A 19362-nucleotide genomic window follows, 5' to 3' on the forward strand; every position below is an offset into this window, starting at 1 on the left:
CGTCCCGTCTAGCTGCGAAGGCCATCTCGCTACCCTCTCATCTCGAACAACGTTTTTCCCGTCACCTGACTCACCTCTCTCAGCGATTTCTACACTCTGTACGTTATGGTAAGCACAAAGCCTATCATGAATTACTAGCTTTTGCACAAGTCATGGCATGCTCAGCGAGTACCCTATACTCCCGTCTAACTGAAGGTAAACCAACCATGCTCTGCAACTCAAACAGCGCTTTTGTAAAGAAGCATCGCTTTCTCGAGAAATGTCCTTCACAGTCTCAATGCTCTGCTGTCGATCATGGAGTTGCGGCTCAACAATGTCCCTGGCTGACGTAATGCAAGTGTAAGCGGTAGCAGCAGCGTCGTTCCGCGCCCTTGGCATCACGCATTCGTTTGGCCAAGTTGCGCTCGATCAGCACTTGCGGCCTCACAAAAGGCTCAGTTTTCATCACATGTATCATAGTAACGCAACAACCATCATCCGCAGCAGCATCCACATTAGCACTCACAATAGCATTGCATTCCTACTTTGCATTAGCATCCTTTCCACAGCATCGCCCGCGTCACCAGCACATGTAAGCTCTTTGTCAATGGCGCAAACGTTATGCTCCTCAAAGCACTGAGGTGTGGCTCCACCTTGTAGCCTCGAATCACCGCCTCCGGATACAACCGACTGGCGGCTTGCCGCCTCAGCCCACAGCCACGTGCGAAGGGACGTGACCCCACATCACGCCAGCTCCGAAGAGTTCAGAGATGGAGTCGCCATGGGCTCTCGGCCGAGAATCGAACTTCACAGATTTGTAGGCAATGCCAACGACAAAGAAGGCTCTGCAGAGGAGCTGATCGATTGTGGAATTGAATTTCTTTCGTGTCGCCGTCTGTAACTGGAACGAGTTTCCCGAAGCGGCCTTGGCCCGATACAAATCCGCACTGTAAAGTTCGAACTTCTGGTGTTGGCATTGCCGCATGAATGCCGCCTCGAATCAATCAATCATCTCTCGGTTTGCCTGAGATGCACCTGATGCGTGAGTCAGGGAGGCAGGCACTCCGTCTATCGACTGGGCGGACCTCTGCACAGCTTCGTGGAGGCGACGAACAAGCAAACCGGTCTCGAGACAGGGCAAAGGCGGGGAAGAAGTGCTAAGTTCCTTAGCAGCCATGAATCTCTCCGTCGTGCGGGGGTCGCAAGGAACGCGGACGACCAAGGGGCTGATCTTGTTGCCCCACACTGCGCCCGGAAGAACTCGACGAGATAAACGTGAGAGCCAAGAGGGTGTGGTGGACTGTAAGCGATGCGAGCCTCTCTCATCGTGCACGAATCCGACGGACCGATCTAGCAACCCGAAATTCTACATTTTCTTTGCGCCGGCTGCATTCGAGTTACGAAAGTTGTCTCTCACTCTGATTTGCGTTGTATTCCCCCACGCTGGCTGGTTCCCCCCCATGTGCCTGCCTGCCGGTCAAGTGCTGCAGCTGATCGTCTGTGCAGTCTGAAATCCTCTCAAAGCGGAGTCTCCAGACAACGAGAACCCAGGCTCGTGGCTCGTCGACTCCCCAATGCGTTGACGGTGCGCGATTTTCTTCCCGCCGCGATCTTACTGGCTCGTCACAAGTCGCAGAATGGCGCAGATCGTGGCCAACACTCCTCCACTCTCGTTTCTCCTTGGTCCTTTTTTCCCGAGTTCACAGTTTGTGGTCCGTGGCCCTCGGTGCTTGGTGAGCAGATTTCCCGTTGCCTCTCTCTCGCTCTGGGCTGCTCAGTGAGAGGAGTTGACTACTATCTGCTCCCGTTGATCCCACCTTCTCGCTTCCTACCTCTTACCACTTCGCCACCCTCCCATCATCCTACCTCGTACCCTCGCTATCCTTTCCTTGGCTGGGCATCATCTCTGATCGGCGCACTTGCTACTCGGCTCAGATTCGATCAACGCCGTTTAAGGACAAAACGAAGCTTCGGAGGTCTTTGTCATCGCCGCTACTAACAAACATGGCGTCTTCTGCTCCCAAAAGGGACGTTCACAACCCGCTCCTCTTCGAGGCTGCCTGGGAAGTCGCCAACAAGGTCGGTGGTATCTACACCGTCATCAAGACCAAGGCCCCCGTCACACATCAAGAGTATGGCGACCGCTACACTCTCATCGGCCCGCTTTCCTACAAGACTGCGCCCATGGAGGTCGAGGCGCTGGAGCCTGAAGACCCTCAGCTCAAACAGACGCTCGACAGCATGCGCGATGCCGGCGTCAAGTTCCTCTACGGACGCTGGCTTATCGAGCGTGCGCCTCGCGTTCTGCTCTTTGACACCTCCAGCATGTACCACCGCATGGACGAGTGGAAGGCCGATCTATGGAACCTTGCCGGTATCCCAACGCCGCAGCACGACCACGAGACTAACGAGACGCTCGTCTTTGGCTACCTCGTGGCATGGTTCCTCGGCGAGTTCTCGAGTCGCGAGCGCAAGCGTGCCATCATTGCCCACTTCCACGAGTGGCAGGCCGGCCTTGCTATCCCCCTCTGCCGCAAGCGTCACATTGACGTGACCACCATCTTCACCACCCACGCCACTCTTCTTGGCCGATATCTTTGCGCCGGCAGCGTCGATTTCTACAACAACCTCCAATACTTTGACGTCGACCACGAGGCCGGAAAGCGTGGCATCTACCACCGATACTGTGTCGAGCGTGCCGCCGCCCACTGCGCCGACGTGTTCACGACCGTCAGTCACATCACCGCCTACGAATCCGAGCACCTACTCAAGCGCAAGCCCGACGGTGTGCTTCCCAACGGTCTCAATGTCGTCAAGTTTTCGGCTATGCACGAGTTCCAGAACCTCCATGCCGTGTCCAAGGCCAAGATCAACGAGTTTGTCAAGGGCCACTTCTACGGCCATTACGACTTTGACCTGGACAACACGCTCTACTTTTTCACTGCAGGCCGTTACGAGTACCGAAACAAGGGTGTCGACATGTTTATCGAGTCGCTCGCCCGTCTCAACTACAAGCTGCAAAAGAGCGGCTCCAAGACCACCGTGGTCGCCTTCATCATCATGCCAGCCGCGACCAACTCGTACACCATCGAGGCGCTCAAGGGCCAGGCCGTCACCAAGCAGCTGCGCGACACGGTCGAGCAGATCCAAGCGCGTGTCGGAGAGCGTCTCTTCGAAAAGATGGCGCGTTACCAGGGCGAGACCGGGAGCGACGTGATCGATCCAGCGACGCTACTCTCGGATGCGGACAAGATCGCGCTCAAGAAGCGCATCTTTGCGCTCAAGCGCAACTCGCTGCCGCCCGTTGTGACGCACAACATGCAGGACGACGACACCGACCCGATCCTCAACCAGATCCGCCGCGTTCAGCTGTTCAACCGCACCAGCGACCGTGTCAAGGTCATCTTCCACCCCGAGTTCCTCAATGCCAACAACCCCATCCTCGGACTCGATTACGAAGAATTCGTTCGAGGCTGCCACTTGGGTGTCTTCCCCTCCTACTACGAGCCGTGGGGCTACACGCCCGCCGAGTGCACTGTGATGGGTGTCCCATCGATTACCACCAACCTGTCTGGCTTCGGCTGCTTCATGGAAGACACGATCGAGCGCGGCGAGGATTACGGTATCTACATTGTCGATCGACGAATGAAGAGCGTCGAGGACTCGGTGAACCAGTTGACCGACCAGATGTTCGCCTTTAGTCAGAAGACGCGCCGGCAGCGCATCAACCAGCGAAATCGTACCGAGCGCCTGTCCGAGCTGCTCGACTGGAAGCGACTGGGTCTCGAATACGCAAAAGCACGACAGCTTGCCCTTCGCCGTGCCTACCCAGACTCTTTTGATGCGGACGACACCATCGACAGCTACTTTGACGATATCCACCACGACGGTAAGATGCCACCACCGCTCTCGATGCCTGGCTCGCCGCGTTTCGGTTCGGGCGCTAGGACGCCAGGCGAATTCGGCACGCTTACCGAGGAGTTGCAGGGTCTGTCGACGTCGGACTACCGTGGTCACCAGCAGTTCTGGAAGATAATGAGCCAGCACGGATCGGATGACGAGGAGGAGGCGTACAGATATCCGCTCGTCATCAAGTCTCGTCAGCGAGGCACATCGGTCGGCAGCATGAGCGGCGCCAGCACACCCGGTCTGGGAGGCGGAAAGTTCCTCTCGAGCGCCGATCTCGACCGTGCCGATGCGGCGCTGAGCAACCATAGCGGTGCGCCCAACGGCAACGGCAATGGCAACGGCAATGGTTACTAGGTTGCGGGCCAGTAACGCTTTTCATGCACGTGTACCAGTCTCGTGTTTCCCGCCAGCATGCTTTCCTTTTCTTCTTCATTGTCAAATCCCGTCTTTGTGCGCTGTCCAGACCATCTCTCTCACTTTCATTCAAGCCCTTCGTCTCGTGTCGTCCATGTATGTCTATCACTTCAGCACTTTTTGCCGTTTCTCAATCATCTGTTGACTATGCATTCGCCAGGTCGACTGTGCTCTGTCTTGTGTGCTGATCACCTTTGTATCGGGAGACCAACCCCGATCGCAATGGGACAGGGCCACGTGATCCAGGCCAAAATCGGAATGAGGCCTAAGAAGAAAAAGAGCAGCAGAGGCGCTGCATCCGAAAATGCCAATTTTCTTCTTGGATCAGCATTCCTTGCAACATCCTCCCCATTGATCCAGCATTCTCTCGACCACGACGACGACGACGTTCCGCACCCTTTTGTCGAGCATAGAGCGTACGGCTTTGAACAGATCTGGCCATCCAACGCCCGGTCCAGCGCTCTCACAATACTGCATAACAAGATGCGTTCACACAACTTTGCTAGGACGGTGCTCCGTAGCGCTGCACGCAACAACGTCAGCTCGCAACCGCAGATCGCACGCTCAGCGTCGCTGAACCTACTCCCGCAGCGTGTTGCCGTTCATACCGCTGTAGCATCCACCTTTACCACATCATGCAGCTCAAGTCCGCGAGCATTCAGCTCAAGCAGTGTGGATCTCAAGAAGAAATCCAAGAAGAACGCCTTTGCTGCTGTGGAAGACGACATGATCTCCGAGCAGCGAGAGCAAAACGACGAATTTGCGCAAGAGGACGATGAAGATCTCTTTGGCGGTGTCGCAGATGTCAGCAGTGCTCCTTCTGGCTCGTCTACGGGCACAACGACCGCATCCATGTCGCGCGTCGAGTTCGCCAAAGCTTTGGAAGACTACCGTGCTAGTCTCGATTGGGAGTCCATCGACCGGGGACAGTTCCCGAGCCTTTCGCGTTGGCGCAACCTCGCTGGCCATGCCATCGACAAGCAAGAGTTTGAGGCTTTGCTGGAAGTAGCAAAGATGTACCGTGACAGGGTGGGCAGTCTTGGTGTTGAGAGTGGGGCGCGATTCGCTTCGAGGGCCAGCAAGAAGAGGCTGCCCGAGCTGGCGTTGAACGCATTCTTGGACCGATATGCGTACGGACTCGAGTACGACTTGGAAAGCCTGCTCGTGGTCCAGGAAGGGTTGGTGAGGAAGTTGGGCAGAGGTCAGAGGGAGGAGATCTTGGCAAGTGCTGAGATCGAAGGCGCCCCCGTGCAGGAGAGCGACTTGCTCGGTGTGGTGCCTTCGGACAGCGGGGCTAGCGAGGAAGGTGCAGAGGCGGATGGGAAGGCGCAAGCCATCGAAGCACGCCATGAGCTGGACATGCCTCTTGCAAGGGCGCAGCTTTCGATCATCGATCGAATGTCGATCCTGACTTCTTTGTCCGCTACCCTCTCCTCTACACCTGCCCCTTCACCAACATCCCAACTCGATCCTTTCCTTGTTTCATACCTCACACGAGCGTACATACAAACCTTCCGCCTCGTCGCGGATCGCCGTCGCACCGCCACCAACCCGCTCCTCACTCAAATCCTCGCACGAACAGACAAGCTCGTCTCGCTCCTCACTTTGTCCGCCCAGCAATCCCTCTCCTCCCCTCCTGCAGCTAGTGCGGTATCGCCGGCCCAACGCTCAGCTATCTTGGGTAGGAACCTCTCGGCAACCCTCAGCTACGTTGCCATCCGAGGCCAGGATAAGTTCAAGGACCCGCTCTCCGGTGAAAAACTGGACCCCGTTAGGACGCTGTACAGATTTATGGACCGAGTGGATCGAGAGAAGAGCAACACACTCGTCAGGAAGGTCGAACCTTTGCTACAGACGTATTCGTCGCTCTGATTGTTCGGCAAGCTGCGCACACCTCACAATAGAACCTTCATGTCAAACTTGCTTTAGAGAGGATGTGGTGCGTGTTTGTGTGCTCATTCAGCAGCGACGCGCCGAACTCGAAAGCTAGAGATTGAGATTGAGACCAAGATCAAATTCCATGACTTGAGACGTGCTGAACTTGACATGGGAGCGGCTTCAGCCTGTGCCCTCCTTCCAACGAGCGTGCAGCTCGTCGTCTTCAGACAGGGTCAGCACGCTACGGCCACCGCCATCTGCTCCACCGTCTTGGAAATTGTCGCTGTCTTGCTCGCAGTCGCTTTCGAGGTCGTCTATGTCGATCGCTAGCGCATTCGGGTCTGCCGTTGGCTCTTCAGCCTGCACGTGGTCTTGGTGGTGCGCTGGTGGTGCCTGAAATCCCTCTCCAGCTCTTTGAGGCGGGAAGTGTGGCGGAGGATGGAACCCTGGAGGTGCAAACTGCGGAGGGCGTGGATTGATCTTGTTCTCGATGCCCACAAAGTGACAGAATGCCTCGGTCTGAGGATTGGTATACCATGCCGGTGGGGCTTGAGAGAGTCCTCCTGGCTCAAATGGTGCCGGCGCCGTGCGAACAAATTGTTGGATCTTATACACATCCAGGTCTTCTACGCCCTCACCTTCTCCCGTTCCTTGCGGAGTACCTGCTCTAGAGCCCTCGAGCTCGTCCTGCTTCCGCTTGCCGCTGTTCCTGGTTGATCCTTGTGCCAGGCAATACTGCTCAATCCATCGCTCTTCTGCCTCGATTTTATCAAGGAGCGCTGCGGAGCTAGGGTCCGGTAGATGAGGCTGGCGGTACTGCAACGAGAAGTGGCTGTGGAATGCACGTGTGATTGCAAGCCATCGTTTGTTGTATCGTAATGTGGGCGAGATGCGCTGTTGGTAGTTGAGCGCTGATTTGCGCGCTTCTAGCTCGGCATCGTGCGGCGACGGGTGGTCGATGATCTGCAGGAAGGGTGTCTGTGGGAGGCACTTGTGTAGCGCAAGGAACCGAGTGGAGGAAGCGGCACTACGCTCGTTCTGTTCTGCTTTGCTCTCTGTTTCACTGGCACTAGTGTTGCCGAAGGCAGCTTGCGGTGCTGGCTCTTTTTCCTCCTCCTCGTCCGAGTCGAGACTAATGTCGAGGGCTTCGGGGTTGGTATTTGCTGCTGCTGTTCTTACTGTCTTCTGTGCCGAGGCTTGACCATGCTTGAAAAGAGCAGCGAATTTGACGTGCAGATGCGCAGAGAACCAAAATGCGGGCTTCAAGCACTGCAAAAGCTCCATTAGCGGCGGTGATCCCAGCGTTTCGGATTCGATCTCGTCCTTGAAGAAAGGCTTCTTGCGTATCAAAGCCTTGGTATCTCCGTACTGCTCGATTGTATTCGGCCAGTCGTGCGACATGACCACATCTACCTGTTTGCGCGCTACCGCTTTGAGCCTGGCTACGTCAAACTCCCTGGTATGGTAGCAGCTTCGTATCGTGCTCGCATCGTAGGGCAGCTTTTCAAACCTTCCTTTCTTGTAATCCTTGTCCTTATAGATGCCCGATATCCCCGCTACGACAAGACCGTTGAGCTCGACGACACCGGCAGCGCCTAGAAAGTAAATGTTGGGCGCGAGCCAGCCTCCGTGGTACAATTCGTACATGTAGTTGCTCGCCTCATGGTTGCCGCCGATCACCAAGGTGAGGACGGGAGCGACCTTTTCGCCTGAGTAATAGGAATGGAAGTCGCCGAGGCGAAGGTACTTTTGTGGCACGGCGAGTGCGTGCAGATCGGAATGATTGCGGATGGCTTGGAAATCACCGCAGAGCAGAAGGGCGTCTATCTGAAGAGACTGCTCGCGTTCGGTACGGAGGAGAGAGGCGTAGATGGCGTCGAGCTCGCCATGGCTACAGCCTTGGATGGCGAGCTTCATCTCCGTCTTCTGTCTGTTCCTGCCTCACAGTCGCTCGCGATGACCGTCGATGGTGGTGACATGTGCAGTGAACGAAATGGACCCTTTGGAACCATCGCCGCTCCGAGCCACGAAAAAACTATCACCGATGTCGAATTGGACGATCTTGCCCGATACTTGGACCTCACTCGGACCGCTGACGCGCAAGGCAGCAGGGTAGCGCGTGCGTTCACACCTTTGGCGTCTTTGGATCGCGTGAACTGAAACAAATATCGGGATGGACCAAGACAGAGAAAAGGGGTGTCAAGCGGGACAATATTTTCCAGCAGAAAAAGCGTCTTTGCTCGGTCTCGGCCGCCGTCGATACAGTAGGAATTCGGAGTCGGCAATGGAAAGGCACTTTTCCAGCCTTCTCATCTGGGCGTGTCTGTCGGGCCTGCCTGTCACTTCAGCGTAACTCTCCTGCCGTTTTTGTTGCCAGAGTTAGCTCGCTGGCTGTCTCGATGCTGTGCTCTCACAGCTGCATCTCTGTCACGCTTGACAGAACGCCAAAATGTCGCGATGCTCGTGCTTCTAAATTTCGCTGGCCTGCAGCTGCTCTCTTCTCGACGCTCGCCGCCGCCCTTTCACTGACGCAGGCAGACACACGCCTTCTGTAGCCGATCAAACGCCCACGCCTGCTTTTTGGCTGCTTTCTTGTTTCTCCCTTGATCCGTTCGTCCTCGTCGTCGAAAGCTCTTCGAACCATCCAGCCGGGAGCTCATCTTTGCATCATCTCGTCCAAGAGCTTCAGCAGGCTCAGCAAGGGCTTGTCACCTCCAACCACCGACCTCATCTGGCCTCCCCGACTACCGTGGCGTGTCGGCGTCTCGCCGATTCCGCGCTTGCTTCCGCTCTCATCGTCGATCTCCAGACGCCCATCCGCCGTCCCCTAATATCGATTCGAGCAACAAGGTGGCATCTTTGGCAACACTCACACGTTACCTACAGGCGAGGAAGCTGCTCATGCCGCTCTCGTCCCACCTATCATAGTTCCAACGAAAGGATTCTGCGAGCTTCTCTCACGCCTAGCCGCGGCAGTGAACCATCTCTCGCATCTTCGTTTCCGATCCGCCACCTCGAACCGACTGCTGCGCCAACGAGGTTAGCTCGACTTTTCTGAAAACATGACTCAGGTCAAGCCGACCTTGACGCTCGACGTCAATCTGGCCTCCTCCGGCCTTGCCGGCATCGGTGGTTCGGGTACCAGCACTACGCCGCGCGCTCACCAGAACGCCGTCAACAACAAGATCCAAAACCAAATCCACGCATCCACCTTTGGCCCGCAATCCAATTACGACGCTGACCGCGCCTACGCCCACGACGACGACTTTGAACAGCAGCCTGACAACGGTGGCTTTAGCAGCGACGAAGACGCACAGGACGTATACGCCGCTGCGACCAGCCGATTGAGAGCTGGCAACTCGAGTGCCGGCGCCAAGGCCACCCGCGACAATTCTCATTCGTCAACACATGCCCAAAACCAACAGCACCGAGATCCCAATCGGATATCCAACGCTTCCGACTACGATGTATACGGCCACGATGAGTATGCTCATAACGGCCACTATCATCATCAACACCAAATGGCCGACGGCATTCACGACGAGATGGTCTACGAGGACGAAGAGGAGGAGGAGATTGAAGACGATGAGTCCGATCTGAGCTCGAGCCCGTCCATCCCAGACGAGAACATCGACTTTGATCTCGTCTATGCTCTGCACAATTTTGTCGCCACGGTCGAAGGCCAGGCCACCGTTCACAAGGGGAACAGCCTCACCTTGCTCGATGACAGCAACAGCTATTGGTGGCTCGTTCGCGTTCTTCGCACGCAAGAGGTTGGCTACATTCCTGCCGAGAACATCGAGACTCCCTTTGAGCGTCTTGCCCGCCTCAACAAGCACAGAAACGTCGACCTCACCTCGGCAACAGACGACGATCACATCCAAGTTCCCGAAAAGATCTTTACCAGTCATCTCGTGAAAGCGAGAAATGCAACTGGCACTGCCGGCGTCTCGCTCCACTCGGGCAAGCTCTCTGCACTTTCCAGACGTGCACAGGGAGCTCCCGCACCTCTCACCAAGGAGCAGATCCGCAGCAAGCGAGGCGTTGTCTTTGGCCCTTCTACCTACCTCGAGCACAGCGGCGACGAGTACTCCGACTACGATGAAGACGGCGAAGAGCACGACCTCGAGTACGAAGAGGATCCAGACGCTGCCTATGAGGATGAGGAGGAGGAGGAGGAGGAGGAACAAGACGACGACCAGGATAGGCATCACGATGACAAGGATCACCTCGCTCAACACCACAATATCGGCTTCAACAAGATGGAACCAGATGATGGCATGGAGTGGGATGGACAGGAGGCCGAGCGCATCCAGCAGCAACATCAAGGTGCAATGCGTCAGGATCGTCAGGATCAGCCGCCAGGGAGAGGCTTCCAGCAACACGCAGTCGAAGGTCAACAGCAGACCGCGTCGCATGCATACTCGCAACAGTACGCGCCAGGACCTGCTGGTCCATCACAAGCATCTGCAGACCAGGCTCAATGGACCAACATCGCCCAGGCCAAGGAGCCATCTCAGTATCAGCACCCAGCATCGCAGCAGCAGCATGCACCTGTCAATCAGAACAACGGCGATGCACTTATGTACCCCAACGGTCGATCCTCGACATCCTCACAGCAGCTCTCTGTCGCCGGCCCCAGCTACGGTCAGTCCGGATCGGGTCGCGCCCCCGGCGAGCACATGCGAACCACCTCGGCGGAGCGTTCCGTCTCCAGCATCAACTCGAGCGGTTCCATCGCCTACGACGCTAATGGCCGTCCCACATCCATCGCAATGAGCAGGAACAGCACTTCCAGCAGCAGCGGCGGCTTCCTTCCCTCGCAGATCCAGCGAGAGCGCGCCAACTCGGATGCCAGTGCTAACTCCACCGTCATTGCAGGCGATGCCTCCTCCTCGTCGGACAAGGACAAGCGCAAGAGCAATCGGATCAGCAAGGGAAACGACAGCTACGACACGAGCGAGGAAAAGGCGGGCAAGAAGCGCTCTGGCGTCTTCAGCCTCTTTTCGAGAAAGGACAAGAAGGATCGCAAGAGTGGCAACTTCGACGATCGGGACAGCATGGTGGGCATCAGCTCCGAGGACAGCTTTGTTGCGAGAGGGCGTGGCAGCCCTGCCGCTGGTGTCGTCGCCGCCAACCCTGCGGTCCACGCCGCCAATGCTGCGTTGCAGCCCGGTCAGAGCATCGGCATGGGCCGCGCAGTCCAAGAGCGCGACCGAGCCACCCAGGAGGCTTACCAGAGGCAGTTCCTGTCCCCGCAAAACAGTAGCTACGACTCGGCCAACATAGCGAGTCCGATGGGACTGACCGACAAGAAGCGCTTGCACCAACGACCCGGTTCGTTGATCGGTCCGTCCGGCTCAACCCCCATGCTCAGTGTGCTTCGAGTGTTTGCCGGCGAAGGCGTCGACTCGGACTCAACCTTCAAGACGGTTCTGCTCAATGACACCACACGCTCGGACGACCTACAGCGCCAAGCACTGCAGCGGTTCGGAGTCAATCTTCACGACATGGACAAGTACGTTCTGACCATCAAGCGCCTGGAAGGTGACGAGCGACCGCTCGATGCAGATGAGCATCCGCTGGAACTGTTCAACACGCTCACCGACATCTTGCAGCAGGGCCAAGTGAATGTGCCCAGCGTCAGACGGTCCAGCGTCGGCTCCATCTCGTCCATCTCTTCGAATCTCAGCACGCATCCAGCCATCGCTCGACTTGGCAACGATTTCAGCGACGACCACGCCGTCAAATTCTACATCAGCAGGCGCGATCGACTGCCAGGCTATGTCGATCTCAACGGAGCGGACGAGTCGGGTCGATCCGGCAATGTGTCCGATCTCTCAGTCTCGCAGGACAACAGCAACGTCACCTCGTTGAGCTTGAACGGCCACGATGCGGCTCGCAGCAGCCACTCTTCGCTGCTTACGGGTGAGACCAGCGAGACGCTGCAGAGTCCTACGGCTCGCTTTGCATTGCGCCTCATCATCTATGGCTCGGATCTTCCGGAAGGGATCGTCTTTGATCCTCAGTCGAACGCGCTCATCCCCGCTGCCACTCTTCGCGAGCGACTATCTCGTCGCCCAGATGCTGCGGCAGATCCCCCTTCGCAGCCCCGATTCCGCGAAAAGATCCTCACCTTCCCGCGCAACACGACTGTGGCTGAAGTGGTCGAGGAGGGTCTGGATCGCTTTGGGATCGCAGAAGGTGTCGTCGAAGGTGGCGACGATGTTGAGGATCGACCTTCGAGGCGCAAGAGCAGGCTGCACGTCAAGTACGGTCTTGCTGTGCAGGCAGCCGACGGCGAGCGTGCGCTTACACCTACGAGCAAGGTTTTGGATGCTTACCCTTCGCCACCGAACTTCAAGCTTGGAATAGGTAACCGCAGATCTGTCGACGGGAAGCGACGCAGCATCGATGCTGCCGCTTTGCTCGGTGCATCGGACGATGTCGGTGTGCACGATCCCGTGTTTGTGCTGCGTCAGATCACCCACGCTCACTCGGGGACCAAAACACGACAACACATAGCCAGCGCCGTCGGCGCTCGAGCGCACAGCCCGACAGACAACAGGCTTGCGGCGGTGCACGAGTCGAGACAGATGCAGGCACAGCCTGGCAGCCCTCGTCTGGACGGATCCAAGGATCTAGCGCAGGAGGGTCAGGCGAAGCCAAATGCGAGCAGAACGCCGCAGGAAATTATCGCCGCTCAGCGAGCGGCGGCGGCAGAACGCAATGCGGCAGTACTTGGAGCCCAGCGCAATACGCAACAAGGCGTCGATGTGATGCTGTCCAATCAAGCGCGCATTCGATCTTCCAAGCTGGGCCCATCGAACAAGTTCCGCTATTCGTATGTGCCCGCGGATGGCCAGGAGCGCGACATCAGCTCCATCATCGAAGAAGTCATGAAGGACCAGATGCAGACATCGCAGGACATGCAGACAAATGCCTCATCAGATGTAGGTCTCCGACCCACCGATGCTCGGCCCCCCTTTGCCACCAAGAAGAGCATGCAGAGCGACCTCACCACGGATGAATACGCCTCTGCACGAAGCTCCTCGGGTGCCACAAGTCCGCTCAGTCTGAACGAGGTCAATTTTGAGCTGCGCCCGTCGCCCACGCCTCAGCTCAATGGCAGTGTCGCACCGCTTGTCTTTGGAAAGCAGTCAAACAGGGTGGTTGCTGAGGCGGCTGGCAGAGGCGGGCCGGCGAATGGCGACTTGTTGGATACGCTTCTACGTGGGAGCACGCAGTCGACCGCGAACGTCGAAGACAGGATAAACGCTGTGCTGGATCGAGTGCAGACGCCCACCACGTCTTCCGCCAAGGAGGGAACCGCGGCTGCGGTGAAAGCGCCAAACGCTACCCCAGCAGACTTTCAAAATAGCAAAGCAGCTCCTTTGGCAGCCACAGCGGCGCACAAGAAACAGCTTTCGGTGGGATCCGAATTCTCCAACTCTCGGGACACGTCGAGCCCGCTCACGGTCGGCACGAGCTCTGCGGCCACGCATGCCACCAACACGACAGGTACCATGCTGACGCCTCTGTCTACCTTTGTAGCCGGGCGACAACCCAACGAAGTGCGTTCGGCCAGTGCGCTTGGCGCCACTGAAGGAGGAGCCAGCAGATCTCGATCGATTACTCCTTCCGCATATCCATCCGTCGCAGCTCTGACCTTTGGCGCAGACGATGCGTCGCTGTCGCACCTCTACACTATCGTGGAAGCGGCAGCACGCCGAGACCCGAGGAAAAAGCTGCTCAGTCACGCCAGCATGAGCTCGATCTCGTCAACCGCCTCGCCTGTGCTCAACAGTTCGTCTCTCATGGGCAGCGTGAGCGGCGGCGGCGGTGGTACGGGTTCCAGACCGGGCAGCAAGCTTTCTAACGCAGCCTCGAAGCTCTCGCTCATGCTGGAAGATGAGAAGGACGCATTGAAACCCGAACCGGGCGGACTTTTCGCTCCCGCCATGCCATTCGTCGATGACAAGAAGGTCAGAGAGGCCTACCACGGCATCAACAGACAGCTGGGTGATATTGACGACAGCTTGGACAGCTTGCTTGCGGATGTGATACGAATCTTCTAGACTGCGGCAGCTCCTGTTCGAATGTAGTTGCATCATGAACCACGTGCAAAAGACATTTTGTAACACCATCGTAGTGATGCCGCCGCGACATGTTGTCGATGTGCCAGTGCTCCTGTGTGTCGAAGGAGTCCCACCAAGAGGCACGCAGCCCGAGAGCCAACACTGACACTCTCGATGCGCTGCAGACACTTGGGAACCTCGTGCGTGCCATAAATCAAAGTGCAAAAGAACGGACAGTGCCTTCGGGCCATGAATGCGTTGGATGCTTGCAATACTTTTGTGTGTGAGCAAAAAAAAAAATGATATGTTTGACCTGAATGCTGATGTTCGACGAACGGTGACCGTGTTGTGTGAGAGTGTACCAAGGGAAATGCGAGGTGGGGATCACGCTTCGAGCGCACCCCCAAATCCAGAAGCAGCAACAACGCCTAACGCCTCCTCGTCCTCCTCGCCGGCCGTCGCACCTTTGTCGACCTCTTTCTCGTCCACATCTCTCCCCACACTTTCATCCGCCCCATCTGCCGCCGCCGGCGACATCGCCAACGGAGCAAGCGTATACAACTCCCATCCAAAGCGCCGTCTCACCTTCATCCCATGCTCATCCACATCCAGCACGGTACTGTGCAACAACGCATCCTTAACCATGCTCACATCCGAGGTGATCGCCTGAACGCGCTTGAACCCAGCCACCACGCCAATGTCGACCCACCCCTGACCATCCATCTTCTGGCGCAGGAAAAAGTCGCCCTGCAAGTTGTGCTGCGAAAAGTAAAACTCGATCTGTCCCAGCAACTGACCGAGCACGCCTGCGGGTAGGGGAGCGCCCATCTGCGCTGTAGCGTCAAACATGTATGCGGCGGGCCGGGCGTACGGGTTGTACGGCAACCAAGCAGCACCGCTGTGGGAGGTAAGCGAGTTGGTCGGTCCTGTAGAGAGCATGGGTGTTGCTACACCAGATGGACCGTAGAACAGCGGCGGCGGTTGAGCACCGTAGGGTGTTGAGACGGTATCGGTGGTTAGCTGCGCCACAGCGCGGGGCAGGGCATGAACTTTGGGCGAGGAAGCAACAGAGCCACGAGGCGAGCTTCGGCTAGGTGTGCCGGTTCCAGAAGAGGCGCCGCCTTTGGGTGGCCTCGCGCCGTTGGGATGCAATGGGAACGAGGACGTCGAGACACCGTTCAGGTTAGGACGAAGATTCGTGCGTGGTTGCGGACCAAGCTGTGGCTGCTTGGCTGGCAGCTCGCCACTGGCAGATGGAGTGAACGCAGGTGCCGAGCTGGCGAATCTCTCCGTGCTAGTGGATGTAGACTCGGCACTCTTGAGCTGAATTTGCCCGGCTTCTCGGGCCTTGCCCTGCACGGTTGGCGCGAAAGGTTTGGCTGGAGTACTAAGCGCATCCGATGATTTCGCATTTGACTTGTTCACAGCGTCACCAGCCTTGCCGCTTTGTGTGGCAAGCGAAGTGCCGTTTTTCCCTTGCAGATCAGATGCGTTGGTGGTCGTAGCAGTATCGACTGCACCCTCCTTCTCCTGCGATTTGTATTCAGATCGAGCAGTTTTCGGCTTGGTGGCACCCTCCTTCTTGGCGCCTTGGGCACCCTGAGCACCCTGCTGTGTCTGAACAGTGCCTTTGTTCACGTCCTTGCGCTGCTGCTGCTGCTGCTTGTTGGCGCCCTTACCTCCCTTGGCATCGGACGCGGATCGATTGGTCTTGCCACCAGAAGCAGGTGCCGAGGTGTGCGTGATCTCTGGCAGGATCGACACCCATTGCTGTTTTCCTTTGCGTGCCCCCGCTGCGCCTCCTGGATGCTGTGGGTGAGCGCCAGGCGCAATTCTGACTTGCAACTCGTCGAGTGTCTCGTACAAGCTCTTTGGCTTTTTTGACTGCGGGGCCTTGATGTCTTCCGACTTGTCCTGGTCACTCGTGCCGATGGCTGCTCTCGGCTTTTCTGCCACTTTCTTGCCGGCGTCCAGAGGGCTGGGCCAGTAGTTGGCATCCTCAAATGGCGGCACGCTCACTTCGCTCGACTTAGATTGAGCGGCTGCGCCTTTGCCGGTCTTTTGCTGGTCAGCAGGGGGGGGAGACCTTTGCTTGCTCGCCGAAGTATCGGCGACGGAGGCATTAGGCTTTTCGCCGGAGGCTGTAGCGGCCGCTTGCGTTACTTTTGCAACTGGAGCGTGTGTGTCTTTGGCTTCTGTAGAAATGCCATTAATGGCGACAGCTGTCAAAGGCACTGCAGAGCCTCCATATTTGCTATCTGCCGTGACACCTTCAGACGCGCCTTGGGCAGCGGGAGTGTTAACCGCGTCTGACGAAGCATCTTTGCTAGCCTCCGATCGATTCTGCTGCTGATCGTGCTGCTGCTGTTGCTGCGACTTGTTCCAGACATTCTTTCCAGCGCCCCACGCCGCGGCGACAGCGCGTTCTGCCTTTTTCGCAGCCTGTAACTCGGCCTCGTCGTTCAGCCCTGAAACCCCGTTGGGTCCAAAGCCACCGAACTTGGGCATGTTCTGACCTCCATTGAGAAGGTGAATCCTCGCGAGCCACGCATCGTCTTGCTCAGTCTGCGCACCGTGTGCACCTCCATTTTTAAGAACTTCCTCGATGGCTGAGGCGACGGTGGCAGGACTTCCTGGAATGTCGTCAGGAATGAAGGGCTGTGCGGAATCGGTCTGCACAGGCAAGGCCGAAGAGTTCGGCACTTGGGCCGTCTCATTCTGAGTGGGGATCGAAGCGCTCGCTGCTTGGTCTTGTTTTGATGGAGCTGTTGCAGCGTCAGTGGTCTGGACAGTGTCATTGACCTTGGTTGTGGCAGTCTTGTTGCTCGAAGCTGTCGACTGCCTTGATGCGGCACCCGACAGTTCATCCGATCTGGCCGCAGAGTGAGATTCTTCAGTGACTCGACTGTCGATCTTGACTGTTGGGGTGGATGGAGCGGCCTTGGAGGCGCTGGCAGACGTGGTGGACTTGTCCGGTATCGGTGCTGCCGCTGTGGGAAACGATGCAGATATTGACACCGAATTGGAGGCACGACTGGAGGATGGATTGGTTGGCTTGGTGAATTTCCGATCAGCCTGACTCGAGGCTGTTGAGCCCTTGGAATGACGCTCGTTGGCTTTTCTTGGCGTTGCAGTTGTCTGCTTGGATTTGCTTGGTGTGGCGCCAACACTTGAAGATGCTGTGACTGCTGGCGATGCCTTTTTCTGATGCGCTACGGCGGCCTGACGCTCTCGCTCCTTCTCAGCCTCGCGGTCGGCGAGCTGCTTGCGACGTGCTTCCCATACATTGACAGGAGGACCGCTGCTTGCGAACGGCGCTACACTCGATTCGGCGGAAGCGGAGGAGTTCCGGTTATCCGATGAAGTCGCTGACGGTCTCGGTGCGATGACTGAAGCAGAGGCAGCGCCGCCAGGTGAGGAAGCACTGGAAGGCCTTCTCGAAGAAGCGCCGGTGGCAGGGCTCAAAGACGAAGACGGAGGGCTTGTTTGGCTTTCCTCTCGTGGCACAGCGCGTATGGCGAAGGAGGTTGGAGGGGAAGGGTCCTGTTTGGCGGGTGCGGTTGATTTGGAAGCTTGGCGAAGGCGATCGGCATAAGAAAGCTGCGCCTTGCCTGTGGAAGAGGACCAGGCCGACATGATGGCGGCAAACGGGGAGCGAAGAGCAATCGAGCTGATTTGCTGCTACTCGCTCCTCCGTCTCGAACACAGTGAGGGTGTTGCTCAGCGGGAGAAAGACTGAGGATGGTGTCGTAGAGGAAGCCAAGCTTGATAACGGCCGATGCTATGTTTGAATGTGATTGAGCTTTGAAGACATACGAGTTGGCGTGTCAAAGAGCGAGGGTTTGCGTTTGGCTGGACGTGAAAGTGAACGCAGTGGACCAAATTGTCGAGGGATCGCCGTGTATGCGGTTACACACGCTTGCCGTTGATTCGAAGACGGAAAGAAAGGCACATTCGCCTACAGCTGGAACGCAGGAAGCGAGCCAAGCAACGCAATGCTGAGATCCACTGACGGCGTGAGAAAGGTGCGTGGGAAGGAGGAGAAAGTCGTGACCAGCGTGCTTAACGATTAGAGAAATGCCGATGCGATGCGAGGAAGGAGAGGGAGAGAAAGGGAGGAAAAGGTTGATGAGGTCGCAAAAGGGAGGAGCTTGTGGGTGAAGAGATGGCGTGGCAATAAGGTGGGATCCTCGCTCGAAGCTCAGTTGGACCCGATCCGATCAATGCGCAGGAATGACTGTTTCGAGCGTGTCAAACGCTTGTCAAATGGGCCTCGTCCAGTGTGACTGACGGACGGACTGTGACTAGTGGCACAGTTCAGGTAGCGCTTCAACTCGGTGCACTCTGCTCAGCAGGCCGACACTCAAGGAAAAAGAAGGCCAACCGAGTTCCGAGACCCTCTTCGTAGAGCTCTTCTTTTCTCGAGGATCAAGCTGTTTGATCGTCTTAAGCAACAGCAGTAGGCCAAAACCCGCGTCCCCCTCAAAAGTCGCAAATGTCGGCTGGGCTTGCTGCTACTGCCCTGCTGCTGCTGCTGCTGTTGCTTCTGTCATGAATATCGCATGAAGCAGGCCCCTTGCGTTTACATTGTTGCTGCAGGACGAGCGGCGAGTCTACAGGGCGTCTTGTTCCTGGCCGACTTGCCGAGCTTCGTTACGACGGCCTCTTTGACCACATGCCTCTACGGCTCTGGAATGTTCCGCTTTCTGAATTGGCCGGTGACGGCCAGTGAGTAGAGAGCGCTGCTGAGATCTGCAAATTTATAGGCGCGTGCAGCAACTCGGCGCGGCTTTGCTTAGCGCAGTCGCACTTCTTGGCGCGTTGGCGTTCGTCTGTTTCATCTGCCCCTGCTCGCCATGGTCCTCTCTCAACCAATCTGCGCAAGCTTGGACCGTCACTCGTTAGCCCTTGGCGCTCCGCTACTATCCTTAAAAACTTTGGGGCCTCAACGTCAGCTACGTCCACCACCAGCCTGATCTTCCCCATCGCCCTCCCCTCACCTTGTCTCCTCTCGCTCGCTCAGGTTCCGCTTCAGCAGATCTCCGGACGCCGCAACCTCACTGTCCTTTCAATCATCACTACCAGACTACGTAAATCCTTCAAT

General features: G+C 57.1%; 5 protein-coding genes across 5 annotated transcripts; 3 read left to right on the top strand and 2 right to left on the bottom strand.

Annotated features, from left to right (window-relative positions):
- Positions 1-1983: 1983 nt before the first annotated feature.
- EX895_006173 (uncharacterized protein) lies at positions 1984-4242 on the top strand (the record flags this gene model as incomplete). The annotated part of the gene is made up of 1 exon (XM_029886765.1): positions 1984-4242. One exon carries the CDS (start codon positions 1984-1986, stop codon positions 4240-4242), a length of 2259 nt encoding a protein of 752 aa, XP_029737078.1.
- A 282-nt stretch (positions 4243-4524) lies between these two features.
- EX895_006174 (uncharacterized protein) lies at positions 4525-6174 on the top strand (the record flags this gene model as incomplete). Its single annotated transcript, XM_029886766.1, has 1 exon — positions 4525-6174. One exon carries the CDS (start codon positions 4525-4527, stop codon positions 6172-6174), a length of 1650 nt encoding a protein of 549 aa, XP_029737079.1.
- Positions 6175-6360: 186 nt separating this feature from the next.
- Positions 6361-8097, bottom strand: EX895_006175 (uncharacterized protein; the record flags this gene model as incomplete). Its single annotated transcript, XM_029886767.1, has 1 exon — positions 6361-8097. The coding sequence occupies one exon, from the start codon at positions 8095-8097 to the stop codon at positions 6361-6363; it is 1737 nt and encodes a 578-aa protein (XP_029737080.1).
- Positions 8098-9242: 1145 nt separating this feature from the next.
- Positions 9243-14258, top strand: EX895_006176 (uncharacterized protein; the record flags this gene model as incomplete). Its single annotated transcript, XM_029886768.1, has 1 exon — positions 9243-14258. The coding sequence occupies one exon, from the start codon at positions 9243-9245 to the stop codon at positions 14256-14258; it is 5016 nt and encodes a 1671-aa protein (XP_029737081.1).
- A 384-nt stretch (positions 14259-14642) lies between these two features.
- EX895_006177 (uncharacterized protein) lies at positions 14643-17894 on the bottom strand (the record flags this gene model as incomplete). The annotated part of the gene is made up of 1 exon (XM_029886769.1): positions 14643-17894. The coding sequence occupies one exon, from the start codon at positions 17892-17894 to the stop codon at positions 14643-14645; it is 3252 nt and encodes a 1083-aa protein (XP_029737082.1).
- Between the last annotated feature and the right edge of the window lie 1468 nt (positions 17895-19362).

This window comes from Sporisorium graminicola, chromosome SGRAM_8 (assembly GCF_005498985.1).
Source record: "Sporisorium graminicola strain CBS 10092 chromosome SGRAM_8, whole genome shotgun sequence".
NCBI classification, from domain to species: Eukaryota; Fungi; Basidiomycota; class Ustilaginomycetes; order Ustilaginales; family Ustilaginaceae; genus Sporisorium; species Sporisorium graminicola.